The sequence below is a fragment of the Zeus faber genome (genome assembly GCF_960531495.2).
Source record: "Zeus faber genome assembly, chromosome: 20".
NCBI lineage: Eukaryota > Metazoa > Chordata > Actinopteri > Zeiformes > Zeidae > Zeus > Zeus faber.
In genome coordinates, this window is record NC_137207.1 from 3,948,306 (window position 1) to 3,968,840 (window position 20,535).

The following is a 20,535-nucleotide window of genomic DNA, read 5'->3' on the forward strand; positions in this document are numbered from 1 at the left end:
TTAATCAGGATCTACATGAGCATCATCTGCAGAAAAAAAAAAAATGGGGCCCTACCCCACCACCTCACCCGCTAGGCGGCTAGTTCTGGCGGGGTGTTGGTCTGTCAGGCCCGACTCCAGGCCTGTGGTCTGTGCCGGGGCGCCTGCATCCCAGGTTGTGCACTATCGGGTATGTCTTATGCCTGCTCTTGGTGCTCTGCAGTTTCTTGGTTATCTCTGTGGGTTGGGGGGTCTTCTGTGACTGTGGTGCATTGTGCTCAGAGTGTTCTTGCGGTCATGAGGTGTCTGTCGTGACTCATGACGTTTCTATGTTTATTTGTCTCACACATGGTGATTCTCCCCCTCTTGGCGAAGTAATGATTACTGAAGTTGTTTATTGATCAAAACAGTATAAGATCGTCCTACCAAGAGGGGGATTGGATGTGGTCATTTATAACAAATGCTGTGCTCCTATCATCCCACAGGTCGTCCAAAGGACAGAGATATTGCAAGCAGTTCTTAATGATTAATAAAGAGTGGCTTTGCAGGTTGAGAATTTGAACTCCACTTGCAGATTAACTCTGTGTCGGATGCAATGGCATACAAATAGCCTACCCTGTGTTATATACCTGAGGCATAGAGACTGGTGAGGCATACAGGTTCATAAAAGAAAAAGAACACCTGGCTGTTGCCTTGGCAACCACATCAACGAGCCTATGTGGGGAAAAAAAAGAGAAAAAAAAAGTTTTTGTAATTCCTTCAGTTTTACTGTGTCCACTTACACAGTGAATTGTCAGTTTGTCAGCTTTAGAAATGGAAATGCAAATCAGAATGTTCAGACACATTCTCCGAGTGTGACCAGCAGAGCTGGCCCGGTTATGTTTGTGGGTATGCGGTGTTGGCGTGGCTTGTTTGTTTGCGTGCAACTTTGTGTGTTTGCTGTTAAGGGCATGCCAGAGACATGGCCATGTTTGTAGAACTGAAGCTAAAAAAAATGTACATTGCCTCAATGAGATGTACCTTTAACATCCAAGTGTGCTCTTTTACGAAAGAATACTCATCGTCCGACACGGCAGGGGGAAAAAAAGGTCTGTTTTACTAGGGAGGGAGGTCTTTATTAGCAATATTTACAGCTAGAGGACTCGGGGGTTATTCATTATACAATACAAGTGAGGGAGAATGCCCCAAACTGTGTATACCCTACTCTACGTTTACCCCCCGACCCGACCCCACCCTGCCACCCCCACGTATCAAATCTTTACTCATAACTTCCAGTGGATTTTGTTTTATAGCAAATTGATATAAAAAAATAAACAATCTCCAGAAATTCACAGCATTGTTAACGACCACCGAAGCAAAAAAAGGAAAAAATTAAATAATACGATAACCTTGCAGTTCATTTTTGTCATGTTAATTAAAAGTACAAGTACGTTATGCAGCGTCACATAAAAGTACAGATATATTGGGTTCCCACATGAAAAGCAAAAACAAAATCGAGAACAATCGTATATGTTGCACTTATATTATTCACATGTGAACACACAATACGGACAAGGTGTTTGTTTTCCTACATGATTGTGTTGCATTTATTGCACATTTGACACCCACCAGCAATACCAACACTAAATTTAAACAATGCGTTTTGTGAATTCTAGTTTAGTCTCTCATGCTAATGCCATGTGTTTTTTAATATATCATACTGTACAAAACCCATTGGGCACTAAAATAGCATATAAACATAGTACACGTTAGTATACAACAACATAGTATACATCCTATGATCCCTGGATAAAATAGGCCATTATTATGAAAGAAAACATTGTGTGTTCTTATATGAATCACATACTGTATGTACATATATGATTATTACATACTTCTATCATAGGTTTGTTTGATGCTGATATATTAATGGATTAGTTTGCCATTTTTCATCCCAGGCCTTCAAATTATATAATATTTGCAACTGTCCATAACACAATCTCTGTGAATGCTTTGCGATTGAGAAATGTACCACTCTGCTGCAACTTCTCACTGAGCTTAAATGCAGTCCAATGCGGCAAATGTTTCAGCCTTTTTAAATCTTGTTAAAAAATGTTAAATCTTCTTTGCGAAAAGGGGAAACTTGCAATATTATTATGCAAAACTGTTATGTATGTTAAGGTATGTATGTTATGTTATATGTTAAGCTTTAATGATCCCAAGGGGGGAAATTCAGGAAAACTGGTTCGAAAAAAAGGTTGCATATTGTGCTTTTATGAGGGTTTTCAGGGTTATTTGACTCTTTTTAACTTCGGCAAATCAGGTCTCATGACTACATCCGCCCCAAACGTAAGGGACTAGAAACAGCAAGCTGCACCATTTCCTACTGGCAACCCATGTAGTCAACATTATTCTTAAGATCTTATGCAGCAATTGCGAAAAGTAGTTTTAAATACATTTGATATTACTGGCATTCAAAACCTGTTAATTAAATATATTATATATATATATATATATATATATATACATATACACACACACACACACACACACACACACATTTGACTGTAATGTGAGATTGTCATTTTCAAAAACAAGATTTTAAAGGCAACTTGTAGGTTTGCATATCCAGTGAAATAATGTGTGGGGAAATGGTGTGACATTTTGATTTTAAAAATATTTTTAAAATGTTCTTACTTAGAATTATAGCTGGAGTAATTTGTAAAATGTAAATTTAAAATGTAATGCAATTAGCCACATCCACCTAAAACCTGCAAACTTGAACGTGATGCGACAGGTGTGAGACAGGACAGAGCTAGTAGCACTGCAGTAAATAGCAACTTGGCAAGAGATGCGGATAGATGCTCAGAGTGTGTTTTTATTTTTTATCCATATTTCCGAGTTTCGTACTTGTGTGAAACGAAAAAGTTAAACATAACTAAGAGACGATTCCGCTGCAAATTTTCTCTGTCTCCCCCCCACCACTTGGACCCCATATTAAGTGTTGGGAGGCTTGTGGATAGGGTTCTGTTAGTAGGAAACTAAAGGAGATTAATTAATTTCCGTTAGTTTTCTACATGTAATGAATGAAAAACAAACCCTCCAGGACTGAACACAAAAACACCTACATTTCTCTTTGTATTTTTGCTCTTTTTGCCTCTAAAAAAGGTTTTAAAAAATATAGTTTTCTTCAAAGCATCTTCCCCATAAGCCCAAAATTGTGAATTCATAAAGAACCTGATAGTTGCTCTTTAACATGTTTATTTTTTCCCTGACTTAAACATTTGCCCAATAAGCCACACCTGTCCTGGGTCTAGGTAACTGTGGGCCCAGGATCAGAGTGGCTGCTTACCTGTTTCTCGTTGGTTGGTCTAATGAGAAACAGGTAAAAACCTCCATCCCCACACACACTCAGGATAGGAGCCCTTGGCCATCTGCTCCTGGGCTTATTCCACCTAACCAACTCTCTAGAATAAACTGTGTCTGAAACCCTGTCGTCTGTGTCTCTGTGCCGGAGATCTCTGAAAACGCCACTGGTAAGCGAAACTACCACAGGACTGTAAGTTCAGTGAGAATTTGCAGTGGTAAGTTTCTTGATCGCAAATCGCTCACTGAGATTGCACTATGAACAGTAATAATTGATGGGGACCAACATTTTAATAATAAGGCCGGGTTGAAAAATAGTGAACCTATCCTATAAGGAGCTGAATTCTGGGTTTGAATTGGTATTTCTTTGTTCAGTATAAGTCGTGATAAATGATTCAGTGACAATAATAATAGTATAATAATAATAATAATACACTAATACAGTTCATCAATAAACAGTGTTCCATAAAAAGCAAAACCCACAAGAAACTGGTTGAATAGAGTGGATTTTCCTCTATTCGCAGCTCAGAACCCAGCACAGAATTGACAGCATTTTGACTACACACCATGTATGGATAACAATACATTAATAGAAACTGCAAGACAACATGGATTGACAGTCTGGGGGTAATTGTTTGTTGTCCCTGCGATCGTGTACCACTCATCTGTTCAATAAAATACCACCTGCCTGTGCGTCGAATGTGTCCAGGTATGTGTGGGTGTACGTTCCAAATGACGCAAACTCACAAGAGAGAAGCTAAACGAACCTGTCGGTTAAAGCAGAGTGCGTATCCAGGCAACACTGCCTTTGAAAAGAAAGTGGAAAAAAAAAGAAAAGATCTGCTACTAGTGCTATTCAGGGATGGAACGTTTAACCAGATAGAAAAACCACACCCTCTGCCCTTTCCCAATACTGCCAGCCTGGTTGCGATGTCCAAAATAGCATACTACTGTAGCATAGTATTTAGTACACTAAAATAGTGTTAGTTCTGTCCAAAACCATAGTGTGCTCAAATAGTATGACTTTGTATGCAGCAACGTCTTTTTTAAAAGTGTTTTTTTGTGGCAATTAAGTGCAAGATATTTCACTTCTCACCTTCTATCTGATGTTTCTTTCTACGCTCCTATTCTTCTCATTTTGTCCGAATGACCCAAGAGACTCAAATAATCTTGCCTTGTTTTTATTTTTATTAACATTTTTTATAGACCAAATTATGTCCTGGGAGGGGGGTGTGGATGAAAGGTTAAACTAAGTGGTCGTTGGGACCCAACAGGGCAGGACCTCGGCTCATTGGAGAAATATTAGATGAGAAAGGATTCGCTGCAAGGAATATTTTTTTCCTGGTAATTTACCCCCGAGAAAGCTGCGAAAACGTTTCCCGGGAAGGAAGATTCAAATGGTTCAACTTAGCCGTCGTTCCAGTTGGACTTAACGGCCGGCAAAAAAACAATAGCGACAAGCGCCGCAAAGAAAACGAAGCTGGATATTTTGGTTCTTTCCCACATGAAAGTCATTATAAACAAACACTCCCAGGATAATATTGAGAGATTTGCTAACTATAAATACAACATTGGTCTTGGGATATTGGTTCGAGATGAAATGTGACTATAATAATAATAATGAGACTATAATAACGAAGAGGTTATTTTCCCCATTATCCCACCCAATCACTCACCCAACATTTTACTCTTTCCCACTCCAGAAAGTGCATTTTTTCCCCTCATTAGGAAAATGCCTTTTCAGATAGCGTCTATCTTTGAAAAGTAGGGTTTTTTTTGAGAGAAAAACCAGTACGGCTGACAGTAATGGGGGGAAAAAAATCAGTAATATTATGAGTATAAAACATGAAAATATATTCATATATAAATCCAAAAATATATTTGTTCATTATAACCTTTTCAATTTTTTGGATATTTTGCAGTGTATATATATAAATAAAGGAAATTGATTGGACATTTTTTAGCAGAATGGTTCGATTTTCATAAATGTACTGCACAGCTTGTACGGTACTCTTCCTGCCTTTTCCTATCACATATATTCCCTCGCATTCTCAGTGTGGGTGCAGCACTAAGGGTTTATAATATTTCTAGTAGCATAATGTGCTTTTGCTGGTATACGCTGTTCTAAGAATGATTTTGCAGGCTAGGCTACCACACAAGACACAAGCTTCCCGTCGCCCAGACACAGGAGCACAGGAATGAAATGAGAACAGTACAACATTGTTGCGTCAGCAAGAATATCATTTCATCGACACAGTTTCAAGTTAGCCATTTAAGCTCAATGGCTTAAATGTAATTGAACAGGTTTTGTAATGCTGGCTATCAAGTTATTCTACAGATATAAGTTTGGTAACACTTTCTTTCACACTTTTACAACCATCCTTGTAATATGTTCCCTCAGTAGATTACAGTAAACGCTTACTGTGAAAGCATTTGACACACATAATCATGCTAATCAAATGAAAAGGTGTTATTTTGCGTCCAAAGGTGTACCGTTATGAAGTACGATCATGATTACAGTAATAAGTACTGCATAGGATCTAATATGAAATGGTTGATTCATCAAATCATTCCTCCTAGGCAATATTGCTTACTGTAAGTATAGCTTGCTAAAGTATAGCAAGCGTTTACTGAACCCCGGCCAGAGTTTTGTAGTCCTAATACTCAATTTGTGGAGCAAAGATCTCTCTCTTTGTGGCAAAGAACACTTTGCGAATGACCAAAAAAGGCTAAATAAAGTGTTACTTGGGGTCGGTAGAGCTTATACGCTGACAATGCCATTAGGTTGCAGAATTAGGACCGTGGTTCATGCAGACCAGAGACACTGGGTGGAGGCAGGAAAGGCCGTAGGGGTTGGATTAGCGAAACCGCTAAGCACTTGACATCGGATACGCCGCTAGGTCCCTCTAACGGACGCTCGCGTGGAACCTGAGAGCTTCGTCCACTCTGCTCTCCTACCGTTGGGGTGGGGTGGATCTTCTAGAAGGTGAGCACTGAAACAAGGGAGGACAGTCACTCACAAAAACACCCGGCAGAAGCACTTTGCTCTAGGTTGCAGTTTCATCCACCATGGAGTTTGCATGAAAAAGTGCAGGAAATGTCAGAGGGGTGGAGATAGTGGAGGAGGAGCACACCCACATGCAGACGTTGTAGGGAGCGGGGATGGATCACTTACACTCGACCTCCAGGATGGCCCTGACAGTGCGGGTGAGCTCCTTGGCCTCTTGGGCCAGAGTGGTGACTGTCCAGGGGCTTTTTCGGCAGCGGGGGGAGACGCCCTGCGACGAGGCACCCCCTTTAGCTTCTCCGGAACTTGTGTGTGGGAAAACAGAGAGAAGGGTGTAGTCAACACATTGGGAATAAAAATTCCTACGCATCTTTTGGTTTGCTGATGTGGCTTTTATTATTGTTTTATGTAGTGAAATATATTTGTGTTTTTCATGATTTGGTCTGGGGAGTGGAAATTTGTGAGACTTGGGAGCTGCCTGAAGTGAAATTCAATGAATTCAAGACAGTTGCTGGAAAAAACTTGCACACATCGACTTGCACACATCACAATGGCTGCCTTGGAGGAGCACCAATCTAAATGCAGTTTTGGGGCCAAGACCCAGAATGTTGCTCCTCCGTAGCAGCACCCTGCTGAAAGCCACAAGCTCTCTCTTAGCCAGCTCAAACTTTTGGCACATCTACAGAGTCTTCGTTGAGCACCACATAATCACGAAACACCTAGTCCCAATAATGATTATGGCTGCGACTACATGTTCTAGTTCTATGTTCTACAGTAGCCAGTCTACTACAACTGCACCTGAATCTCAGAATCTTTGCCGAATCTTGAAAGTTGCAAGTTGTGTCATGTTTCCCCATCTTTAATTAGCCCCATGTCCAACACTGTGATGGCTCCACTCCTTTGTTATGTGACCATTCGTAGCCATTATAAACTTTTGTTATGCTGTAATGGAGTCATTTTGTTATCTTAATCCGGCTTTGGGCTGATAATCAAAACATACTGCACTGTACCAACGCTGTTTCAACAGTTTACTGACCACAACAATCTATGCCGCTTTATCTTATCACCATGACTGCTTTTAACTTCTTGAGCCCCACCGCCAACAATGGCAACGGCATACAGAGGAGCACAATGCAAATACATTGAATGGCTGTTTCTTATAAAGCACCAGTTAACCCTTGTTGTCTTTCAGTCAGATTTGACCGATTTCAAACTTTCCTCCATCAAAAGTATGGTTTCGTTCATCAGTATAAATTAACAAAATGATGTCATGGATTACCATTTTAAAATTAGTCCCATGTGGGGATCGGACTATAGTAATGGGTTTTGTACTGATTTTCTTGGCAGCAGGTGGTGAAACTACTTATGTACAGGATGAATGCTGCATGACATACATGTTACTAGTTCCATAATCACAGCAACCCCAACATTGTAAAGAGTCCTTTGACCAAAATATGCCTTTTATTTAACTCTGCTGTGAAAATCATTCCAACCCCATTCACTGTCCCCATCCACTACCTGCGCTAATGTAAAAAATGATTTACGAGCGTGGTCAGTCATGTAATATTCCACCTTATCAGGAAGTCATTATTTGGCCGTGAACGGACAGAATCGATGCCATTGAGGAGTAATTTACTTTTTAGACAAAGAATAATGACACTTCATTCTCTGGTGCCGTTTGACAATTGGTCAACCCTATATTTCCGCTATCAAGTGCCCTAGAAACAGATCCAGAGGCGAAGAGAAAAAGACCCCCCCCGCACACACACTGGGAGTAACTGGTTATGAGAGCGCCTTTCAGGTGTCCCACTGACCCCGTGAAGAAAATAGGAATCAAGCGTGGGGGGAGGAGGTCGTTTCTGTATGTGGGTGACCTAATAATTAAGAGTTTGGGCACAGATCTTTTTTTCTCCCCCTGCACAGAACTGATGATTCTGAAATCTTAAGTGCTACCTTGTGGGTTAGGAGCACCCCCAAAAGTTGTATTCTTAAAGCTACGTTAAGGGAAATTCAAGAAAATGACCATTGATGTACTGTAAATGAGCACGCTCTCATGTTGGGTTGCTGAGAACAGTGAAATGGAAAATGTCACTTCATGTCTCGTGTGGAAGGACTATAACACACAAAACATTTCTGTCTTTTCTGTGTTGGCCTTTTTAAATACTATAAATATTTTTGGGGTAAGTAAGATGTCAGACCAGTATTTCCCCAACCTTTTTTCTTCCACAGCACACTTTTTACAATAACATAAACCTACGACAACTGTAGAACTGTGCTTAGTTAGTAGAATTTATGGCTTACTAATAGCGATGCAAGACGAACAAATCTTTAAATGACACGGAGTTGCTTCGGCAAAATAGTTGACAAACTGAAAATAATTACCGATGACTAATTTAAAGTCCAAGAAAAAACAGGCAGATGAATTTGGCATAATTCATATTGAATGTGACTGATTTGCTCTTTTGCTCTTGCCGCATTTTGAATTAAATTATTCTTGTGCGAATTCCATTCACAATTTTGAGCCAAACCGACTCTTCTGACTCTCAGAAAGTCCTCCCTCACTGTCCGTTACACCAACTGAATCAAATGAACAAAGAGTCGGATAATCTGACTGTTTTTACTGAGTGACTCGTCAAGAACTGACTCTCAAAAAAAAGGGCTGAACCTTTCATGGCTACAAATATTCCTCGATTTCAGAGTGAAACTTGTTCTTCTGGAGCTGCTATTCCACCTGGAACTAATGAATTTGATGTCTTGTCTTCGCACAGACTCTAGCCATTTTGAGCAAAAGAGGGAGCCGCACCATGGAGTTCTGAGGTACTTCTCATGGTTTTATAGCAAGGGGGAGTCAGTTCTGATGGACCTTCAAAAAGAAAACAGCTGAAAAAGCAAATGTAGCCGTTGATGGGGGAGATGATTCTCTGGGGTGATCAGCTGCATTTAACCATCCTTCACATTGCAGGGAGTCTTCTGATTCAATCACTTAATACAGTTTGAAAGAGATCCCTAAAACAAGTAAATTTTTGTAAACATGATAATTGAAGAAAGGTCTTCTTGTGATGGTACAGGAATCTTAAACCAGTCAATTTAGAAAAAGAAAACGGCAAACACAAACTCGCAGGTAAGCTTTACCTTGATATATTCCAACCAGAAACATACCTTCCGTATATGCTAAACATAGACAGCGTTCATTAAACAGAGAGGCTCTCTGGTTTGAGAGTGACCTAGATAGAGGAGCTCCGACCAATAAAATCCCACCTGATCACATTTCATCAAAACAACATCATGACCTCATGCGGGGGCACTCTCTGCGTTGTAACAATGTCAGGCCTGTTTTGTAAGTTGTGCCCTGGCTCAGGGCCAGGAGAGGCAATAATTGCTCTTCCACTGGACCATGCTGGATCATGCGGGGCCACGCGGGTGCCACGCCTCACCCGTGGGGTTGGAGAGGCCTCGGTTGATGGGAGGGTGAAGCCTGGGCTTAATGGGCTCTGCTGTCTGCGGGGTCCCTCATTACACAACTCCCAAAGAGGTGTTGTGGGGTCAAACATATGCACGCAGGCGTTCCTTCAGTAATGAACTTATCTATAACAGTATAGTGTGCTCGAACACTTACACGTAGATAAAAACAGTCTACAAATACAGGTATATGGCGGATCTAAGTCTTCACTCACTTTTAAAAGCCTCTAGTGCTCTAGTTTCTGACATGCAAATATTGCTTTTGATAACACACCCACAGCCATCCCTGACTTCTAGGTCCCTAATGAGACCTCCAAGAGGTGATAGACTGCTTTCCCAGAAAGACGCAGCGGCTATAATGAGGAGTTTGGATTCGGGTGCTATTTCAGCGTGAAGGACCGAGGAGCTACTGAGAAAGAAACTCTTTTTCCTCAGAGCAGTCGGTTGCCATTAGAGATTGGATAAACCCCCGCTGTTCAGCGCCACTCCAACCTCAGACTACTAACCCTACTAACCCTAACCCTCAAACACAACGCTTCTCTCCCTCTTTCACTCTTTGTCGGCCTGTCTTTCTGCAGCAATATAACAGAAAATCACTTTCTTTCCTCTCTTAATTTCAGCCAAATCTGAGCTCCCATAAAATTGAAAGGTGTTAGGTTGTGTTCCCGTCTTACCTGTAGTTCTTGGTAGGGCCCTGGGCTTCCAGGAGGAACTCCCGAACGTTCTGTGGATTGACAAATTTTTAATTTAGTTTACAGACCAGACAGTTAGAGCTGTAGCCGATCGTGTCTTTTTCCTGTTATATTACCATGGATTTGTCTCATCACACCAAAGACTCAGATCGACAAAGTTGAGAGCTGAGAGTATTGATTAAAGTGCCTAATCAGAATCATCTTTGTGGCAGTTTCGCCACCACAAGCCATCCAAGTGGTGTTTTCAGGGCCATCTGGCACAGACGACGGGGGTTGTTAACAGCAGTTTATTGTAGAGAGAAGGCTAGGGGGAATTAGCCAGGAGCAGATGGAACATGTCATGACACAGGGCTCCCATATAGTAAGTGTGTGTGTGTGGATGGGGTTTTTAAACCTGTTGCTTGTTAGCCAAACCAACGAGCGTCAGGTGTGGCTGCTCACGCCTTCCCATCCCAAAAAAAAAATTACTCAGGTTCCCTCCCAGAGGACCTGGGTTCCCCAGAGCAGCACAGTCAACCGGCCTCTTTCCACCATGGCGCCTTCCACCAATCTGTGCTGTTGGTAATTGCAGTTAGAATTGTGGGGTTGTGGGTGCGAGTCCTTCAGGCAATCAAACCCGAATCACTCGCACCCCTCCTGTCCCCCAGACCCTGGTCCGATGGAGTGTTGTTCGGAGTAGGATTGGTGTGCCAGTGTATGTGTTCTAAGCTAATGTGAGTGGGATTACAATTTTGGGACGGACGAGAACCACGCTTGGGCAGGAGTGTGCAAGATGGCAGCTGCCCACCGCATTCCCACCCACATAGTCTGCACGCCGGCCATCCCGCAAGCCGTCGGTCTATTGTGTGGTGTATGTGTAAGTAAGTATAAGTTTTGGCACTGGGAGAGATAGGCGAGTCGCGCTGGATCGATCCAGGGGCGCAGCAGGCCAGGGAGCAACCACGCAGACACCCATCCCCGGACCCAGTCGCACCTCAGTGCGCCCACCTCCCGCACCTGGTGGCAGCCAACCTACAGCGATCAGCCAAGGGCGCAGAGCGTCCACCAGGCGCCCTTGCCATGTCGGGCAGCTCCTCGCCCCATCAGGCCCCTGGTTAGCCACCAGCCGCCGAGCATGCGGAATACAGAACAGAGGGCGGCAGATGGCACCCCCACCCACAGCCTGACCTCCCAGCGACGAGTGCCCTGCGCACCGAGAGTGTCAGAAGGCAGGTACCCATGCAGCCTGGTGTGATGACAGGAGACCGCCCCCCTCGAAGGAGGCCACAAGGTGAACCCCGCGCCTAGCACAGCCAGCCAGGTTCAGGACTCAGGTTGACAGGACCAGACGGAACGCCTAACCAGCCCGGGCGACCCCAGCGGCGCGGCAACCCGCCAACCACGGGGCTGTATAACATGGACTATACACACTCTGGTGAGAAAGGTGAGGCAGCGTCTTCGCCACCTCAGGCAGCTGAGGAAATTCAGGGTCTCGGTGAGAATCCTCAAGTCCTTCTACTCTGGAGCAGTGGAGAGCATCCTGACAGGCAACACCACTGCCACCACACTGGTTTGGGAACTGTACTGCTCAGGACAGGCGGGCCCTGCAGAGGGTGGTGTGTTCAGCCAAACGTACCACTGAAACTACCCTCCCCTCCCTGCAGGACTTATACACCAGGAGGTGTCATAGCAAAGGATCATGAAGGATCCTCATCACCCCAACAACGGACTGCTCCAGCTGCTGCGGTCGGGCAAGCGCCTCCGCAGTCACACAGCAAGGAGAGACTGAGACAGAGTTTCTTCCCAGAAGCCCTAAGGACTGTCAATACTGAACTCACCGGGGGTCCTAACAAAAAGCACTGAGGCACTAACACAGGCCCCACTGTCTTCTGTACTGTATGTAGCATACTGTACTGCATATGGTATCACTGTTCTGCATTAATGAACACTGCTCTGTATTGCTGTTCTGTTCGGTGTTACTGTATTGCTGTGTCATACTGTTGTATACTGTACTTTATATCTCCATACTCACTTTATTCACATGCACTTTACTGCAAATACCTGTGCATACAAGTAGCCTATCTCTCTATTCTCTATTCCCTTCTATTTTGTACCCCCACTTTGTAATATCTTTTTGAGTGTTTTTTATTTTTATTTTACTTATATTCTTCTATTCACTAACTGCATTACATTTTAGGAATCAGTTAGTTTCAGTTAGTTAGCTAGGTAGGAATTAGGTTAGCAATTATGTTCGGTTTTGTAACTATTGTACATACTTTCACTATACTTTCACATTATACATGCTTTCACTATTGTTGTGAAAGTATGTATTTGTATGTGACAAATAAACCTCTTGAATCTTAAATCTTGAATCTTGAGGTCAACCTAGACTTATCTGGGACGGGGATGATGGTGGAGGATTTAAAGCAGGCCGGTACATGGCATAAAAATAACTGATTCACTCCCCCTGGGCCTGATTTATCATTCTCAAAAATTCAAAGATGTTTTTCCCCCCATTCATTTGATTCATTCTATACTGAAAACCCCCCCCCCAAAAAACGCAGAATAATAATGACATAATATTGTGACTAAGCGCAGATGCCTTACTGAGTCACCTAAATATGCTTCGATGCTGTAGCCACGACAGGCATGTGCAGAGCGGGGGCTGAGCACTTGCCCTTTTGCACCATGGTGCCCTTTTTATCCCACAAGTTTTTTTCAGCATGAATGGGCATCGAGGTAGCATAGATTGTCTGGGCAAAATATGCATATTCATGAGGAACGTGTTCTTGGTGTGCCCACGATGTGCGCTCCTCGTGTGCGCAGGTCATGGGCGCCCCGTGGCGCACCATTACGGGCTCCCATGAGCTGCGCTCTAATGCGTCACTCCGTTTCCTTATGGAACAAAACAAAACACCGTGTGTAAATCACTCCTTTACCCCATCTGCCTCTTCTTTTTTCTTGCACCTGACCCTCTTCACGTCTCTGCACTGGCCTGAGCCACGGCATCAGATGAGAGACTAGCATCAGCAGCTATTTGTAAAGTTGTAAAGGAACAACGGCAGAAACGTATGCGTCTCAGTCTACATTAGAAGAATGTGCCTATGTTTCGGGCTTTAGCTATACTTTCGATTTCATACCTCGACAAAATTAAGTAGTTTTCCTGTCGAAAGCTCAAACCCCTTTTTGGCCCCTTCACTTTTCCGTAGCTGACACTCCAGAATGGCCACTCTCTTCTTCAGTTCGTCAGTCTCCTCCTGCTTGGAAAGAGAGTAAGAGGATTAATAATATCGGGTGTAAAAACATGGCTAATCTATTTATCTCCACAAATTAGGGTAAGCAGTCCAACTATGAAGTCCAACTAATAAATCAGAGGTGTCTACATTGACTATATAATGTTAAATCTTCCCCGCAAAATAATTTAGAATATAACAAAGATTTGTATAATCATTATTACATGTCTATTTTGAACAGACACATTAATAGGCAATATATTAATATATGGTGTAATATAATACAATTTGTTTTTCCCTTGATGTTCAACACGGAGACCCCTGGATTTAGATACTGTACTGTATATGGAATATTCATACACCTCGTAAGCATGGAGTATTTGAGGCTTCACTTTAATTATGTTTTTGCATTTCACACTTGCTTTTGGCAGGAGTAGGAGTGGCTCGGTTCCGGAAAAATGTAGATAGGTATGGGCATCGGGACGCCTCATCAAAATAACCCTTCAGCTGTCTCAGCTGGTTAATATCACCCCCCCCAATCCTTGACCTCTGTGTTACTAGCCAGATTTCTGTAAAAATAAACATTTTGGTGAAAGTGCGACGTCAGAGAGGGAAGTGACTCTCCTCAGCAACTCTGGCACTGAACAGTACAAAGCCAATGCTGACCTACTTTCCGCATTGCAGCAGAGAAGAGCCAAAAAAGATTGCAAAAACCTGGAAGGAAAAGGGGGGGATAGTCTGGAATGGATTTGTGCAGTCTGTTGCGTTGAGCATTTAAAAAGACGAAGGAGGAAACAAGGGAAAGCACCCCATGGATGGGAGAGAAACCTCAGATGAATCAGCTTGGGTTAAAGTAATGACGCATGCTCTGTCTTTCACTGACTCAACCCAATCAGTCCAAAATTATAGAGATTGCTTCAATTAGGGAATTAGGGAATTCGATTCAACTAATTGTCATTTCAAAGAGTACAAGTACAACAAAATGCCTTTCTCTGCATTTGACCCATCCTAGTAAATGATGTATCTCGGAGCAGTGTGCTGCCCTATAGCGGCACCCAGGGAGCATTTAGGGGGGTTAAGTGTCTTGCTCAAGGAGACTTCAGCACGGTACAAGGAGGAGCACGAGGAGAATACTGGTGTCAGAAATGGTATTTATGGCAGGGCTGCCATTTCATAAGTACTACCACAAAGACGCATGAGCTGGCGTAAGGAGCACTATTGCCTACATTTGGATTGGTTTATGTTTTGTGAAATCAGGGATCTGTAATGATGTGGGCAGTCATCTTGTTGTAGTCATAGGGTGGAGCAATCACTATACATGGTCATATGACATCGAACAACAATGAAGCATTTTACAAGACCTGGTACACCTTAGGGTGCAAAAACTGTACCCTCACAATGTCACCAAATTCCATTTAGCAGATGCTTTTATCCAAAGCGACTTACAATTATTCAAACACCAGACGCAGCCATCAGGAGCAATTAGGGGTTAAGTGTCTTGCTCAAGGACACTACAGCATGCTAGGAGGAGCTTGGGATCGAACCAGCAACCTTTCGATTACTAGACGACCAGCTCTACCTCCTGAGCTACCATCCCCACAGCCCCATTACCATCCCCAAATTCCATGATGATAACACCCTTGGTACGCACTGCTGACTCCAGGATGCAGTCAACCTCCTACTATGGGAGGTTCTGGAGTGAAGAGCGTGAAGTTTATTTCTGTCTCCTTCATCCCTCAAATAATTTTCTTCAAAGATGCTTTTCTTCTATAAGAATGGTGCAATATTCCACTACACTCAGTTCAGGACTGTATGAAGGCACTCTGAGAAGAATTGCAACTGTTCTGAGATGGAAGGGTTGCCTTACTGCTTGTTGGCCATTGATACACAAATACTTTTCCAAGTGTTCCAGTCATTTTGTCTGCCCCTCAGGCCCTTATTAAAGCAACTAAATCCAACATGTCCACGACACCCATTCTGAATCCACCCAACCGTTCTACCTTGGTCTGGGAGGGCTGCTCCGCCTTCTGAGTCTTGAGCTCTGCGATCTCAGCCTCGAGCAGGTGGATAACCTCCTCGTAGTCCATCTCCATGCCGCGGGCCTGCTTCTGGGCTGCTTCAGCCAGCTGGATCCTGCTCCTCAGAGCCTTGCTCTCTTCCAGTGCAATTTTCACTTCCTGCCACGGAGACGCACAGGCCATGCAAAGGAAGGCATCCCGGCAACGGGAGGCAATGAAAAGGGAGGAACAAGGGAGAATTTGAAAGGAAGGTGACAGTAAAGGGTAAATGAATCGCATTTATATAAAGCCTTTCTGGCCTCTAAAACCTGTCAAAGTGCTGTTGAATTAATAACTCTCACAGACAGACACTCAAACAGTGAAAAGTTGCCACTCACAGCACTAACCAACTCGCAAGCCAGAGAATCCTGACAATGAACACATCTCTTTTTTTCTTTTTCAGCTAAATTGATGGAATTGTTAGTGCAAGATTACTCAGCTGGCTCTGAATAGATATGTCTCCAACTGTCTTAGTTAGAAACAATAGTTAATTCTCGAGATTTCTCTAAATCATAACGTATGTGTCAAATGTACCAGCAGACATTTGAAGAATAAAATTTGTTTCATATAATTTAATACATATACGTTTTTGTTTGTTTGTTTGTTTTAGGTAGGGTCAGGCTTATCAAGAAAGGATATTTCTTTCTAAATTTATGGTTATGGTTGGGGGTTTGGTGTATTTCTCAACAATACCGAAACCCTATTTCAGCAGGTTGCCCATGAAGACAAATGTACATACATCCTGGTACACCCAGGCACCGGGCACACATAAATAACACATCCATACATACATTACATGCCTCTCTAACTAACAAAGGCACTTAAATCCTGACCTTCAATCAAGCTGACAATGCTTAAGAGAGAAGCATTGCAAATATTTTAGGATGACCTAAATTATTCAGGACATTATGAGTATTGCCATATTCGGATCAGGGTAAGAGCTTCTCTCTACTCAGTGCTATTACAAGTCCTCTCAAATCATGACTTTGCATTCTTCACTGTCAGATCACATTAGTATCAAATCTAACGAAACATACATTCCAGCTTTAATCCCAGTGGAAAGGTTTGATGAATCACTGAACTGTGCAGAAAGGTCTTACTTGGGCATTCTTAGAAAAGTCATGATGCAGCATTTTCTTTTAAATGAAAGATAAGTTGTGATTTAACTGCCATTGTTTGAAAATGTAAAGTATGGATAAATAATATAATTCAAATAAATGTTGAATTTGCACTATTATGCAAAACTGTTTTTTTTTCCCCGTTCATAATATGATTATTTCAACAGTGTTATGGGTCAAAGACAAGTTATGGCTTCTTTATGACAGCTATACTGACTTCAATACCTCATTTTGTGTTTTGAATACTAAGTGTACACTACTGTCAAGACTACATTATACATTAGGTATAACGGCTTCACTTGATGAAGATGTGATACAAGTAGCAACTGCCATTGCTTATAGATAAAAATGAAAGGATTGGTTAGCCATTTTCAACACAAATGTTGTAAAATGTTGGTTGCCATCATTTATGAGTGTTCAGAGCACAACCTAGCTTAACACTTTTCTATTGAGAAACTTACAACTGTGCTGCAATTTCTCACTGTAAAATGCAGCCCAATGGGGCAAATGTTTTAGCCTTAAAATAAGGCAAAATCCCCTTTCCGAAATGGGACACTCACAATATAGTCAGACAGTCTTTATTCAGTATGTTATTATATGCAGTTGCAAAACTGCATTTTATCAGGTTTTTCAGGGTTTTATTGACTCTTTTGCATTTCTGCAAATCACACTAGAAACAGGAAGTAACACCGCTTCCTACTATCAACTTACTGTAGCCAATGTTACCCTCAAAACATGTTCAAAAATACACTTGGACACATACACTTCTCAATAGCAAAGCATTCAGCGAGGTTGTACTATTTATAACAACAAATAATGTTACAAATGATAGAAACCGTACACCTCGGCTGAAAAATAGCAAACCTATCCATAAGTACATAGCAGTAAAACTACATTTTCCTGCATTTGACCTGCCACAGGCTGGCTAGGAGATTATCTTTCCATGGAAGCTTCACAGCGAGAGTTAAGAGTTGGGATTTTATTTTTTCTGTAGTCTTCTCCGAGGTGGACAGGAATGCCAACAAACATCACAAAGCTCCAGCTCATATTGAACGTTACAGCAGATATTCATATAGCACCAAACACAACGTTTACAAAGTGCTCCGATGGCTAAAGTAAAAGCAGAATACTCGGAGGAATAAGATAAGGATCTACAGTATTTATTGGATACAGGATGTAGCTATTGTTACAGAGACCTGAGAGAATTTGGGGTTAGAATGTAACACTTCAGTGTGAGGTAAGAACAGGAGGCATTTGGCTTTACTCCAGCACATATGGTAACTTGGTAATTTTCCATCACAACACGCCATTGGCAGTAATTGTAGGCATGTGTATTTCTGATTTGTAGATAAGCAGCACAATAAACGCTGGCACAGTATATTTTTTCAATAAAAGCTAGCTGAATATCACAATGAAATGAAAAAGCAAAGAAATACTAATAGTGAGTGATGTCCCTAAAGCCCCTTTCCCATATTGAATGAAAGTTCCGTTTTGGCGTCATGTGGGAAAAGGAGTCGGTGTCAATGATTCGTAAAAGTCGCTCCATAAATTTCCCCACTGTCGACCGAGTATCATTTCCAGGAAAATTCCGGTAAGTCTGTTAATGGAATCAGTAACATTGCCGAGATGAGCACATAAAGTAGGGGTGGAGCTGAATCCGAAAAGCACAACATTTTTTTCGAAGAAGATCGAAAGTAAATAGCTTTGAGTAAGCTTAAAGATTGTATCGATCTAGAGGATCGTTGAAGAAACTTTTCTTAGATATTGTGCCGATCAGGGAAGATCGAAGGTAAATAGCTTTGAGTAAACTTAAATATTGTATCGATCGAGAGGATGGTTGAAGAAGCTTTGTTAAGCTAAGAATCCCCCCCCCCCCCAGATAGAGGTATTTCCAGCTGCATGCCTGGCAGGCTAAGAAGGGCAGCGGAAATGTCAGTCTGGAGGACTGTGGATTAAGAGCCAATTTTGCATCGATCTAGAGAGATTGTGTTTTTTGTTTGTTTAATTTTTATTTCTTATTTTTCTAATGCTAATCAATAATAAAGTCAACATAACTGAGTACATAATTATTAAACTATCGGTATATAGATTACTCTTGTTGATCATAGTGGTGTGGTGAGTTGTAGCAGGTTTTAAGTTGCTGGAAAAAAAGTGTCTGTTGGTTCATTAATGCGACTTTGGTAAGGTGAGGAGTATGGTGAGTGTTTGTTTTCAGAACTGTAGTTTTTGCTTTGTTAATAGACTTTATTGCAAACATTCAAAAACATTCCAAATTTATAAAACTAAATTTATCAATATAAATTGGTTAAAAATTGCTTATAAAATATATTTTTGTGACATCAAAGAGAACAGATATGATGCATAATAGCAGCAGAACTGAATTTGTTTTTGGTTTATCAAGTTTGATTAATTTCTTTTTCCTTTTTGTGTTCTTGTGTCATCTGCTGGTTGAGATAAAATAATCCTTTAACTATCCCACGGTGGGGTAGTCTGCAGTGTTACAGCAGTAACGGACTGGCACAATGGCATGAAGCATTAGTAAATTGGTAATTCTAAATTAAAGGACATGATAAATAAGTAAACAGTATAGATTATACACTATACATTAAATAGTAATATTGCATGAGTGAATTGTCAGTTTGGGTGTGATATACAGTAGTGTTTGTGTGTTAAAATCCTTACTTACTGGTTACTCTTTTCGATAAGGCTGGTAATTGTTTAAGTATAATCGAACAGCATTACTATTTTAATTGTATTTATTATTTACTCTAGAAGCGATCTTGATTTAAAATTAAATAAGGTAGATGTTAATATACAGTATAAAACTTAGCAAATAGCTTAACAAAGAGGAATAATTGTTTTGTTTCGTACATGAGAGAGGTAATGCAATGTGTACGTTTTGTTACTAAAAATTTAAACACTAAAATATATGTTAAATACGTTGGCCGTTTCAATTAATTTTAATTTGGGCATTTCAAAATCTTAAGTTTAAAATTGAAAATATCTTGTGAATAAATAAATGCTGTAATTGTGAATTGATGGATATTTACCAACTTGTCTATTCAGTGTTTTACTTCCAGTTTTAAGCAGAAATCCACTGGCTGCAGTTATGACTATTGACCAGTGTAGATGTGACTGCGTCTGATTGGGAAGACGTAAAGGATTGATCAAAGAGAATTGCTCTAAAATCGAGTAAGGCCATGCATTCAAAGGTCCTTGTAAATTATTGCTATTATTGCTATTTGTATTGAACTTATTTGGAAAAAATGATTATTAAATAGGCTCAATTACAATTATTGTGAGATGAAATGCATGCAAGCATATCAATGGAAAGACCTTGATTGAATTTAGCTCTATACCTCATATTGATTTCCATCGTTAAAATTATTATCAGACATTATAGAGTGCCCTATAGAACCAGAATCATTTTGATTAGTTGTTATTTACATGTGACATTCTCCGTAATTTACGTAGTTGTTGAAGCAATGTTTAGAAGCTGAGTTAATGATTACTGTGTTATCACTCTGGGACACTGTTATCAGAGAACCCTGGAGTGATTGTTTTTATGACGCTGCCTGTTACAGTGGTAGGTCCCTCCTTTCATCTGCTGATAATGTCTGCAACAAACACAATTAAGCATCCCAGGGCTTTTCACCCAGGTTCGAA

The 20,535-nt window shown here is 41.3% G+C and overlaps 1 protein-coding gene across 1 annotated transcript in view; it reads right to left on the reverse strand.

Annotated features, from left to right (window-relative positions):
- The window catches only part of stxbp4 (syntaxin binding protein 4), a gene marked incomplete at both ends in the record, with an annotated part of 75,426 nt that overhangs the window by 3,510 nt on the left and 51,381 nt on the right, over window positions 1–20,535 (reverse strand). Inside the window, 4 exons of the mRNA XM_080021909.1 lie at window positions 6,500–6,636; window positions 10,465–10,514; window positions 13,602–13,718; window positions 15,695–15,871. Coding sequence (XP_079878035.1) covers window positions 6,500–6,636; window positions 10,465–10,514; window positions 13,602–13,718; window positions 15,695–15,871 — 481 coding nt within the window. The remainder of the gene's footprint in view (window positions 1–6,499; window positions 6,637–10,464; window positions 10,515–13,601; window positions 13,719–15,694; window positions 15,872–20,535) is intronic.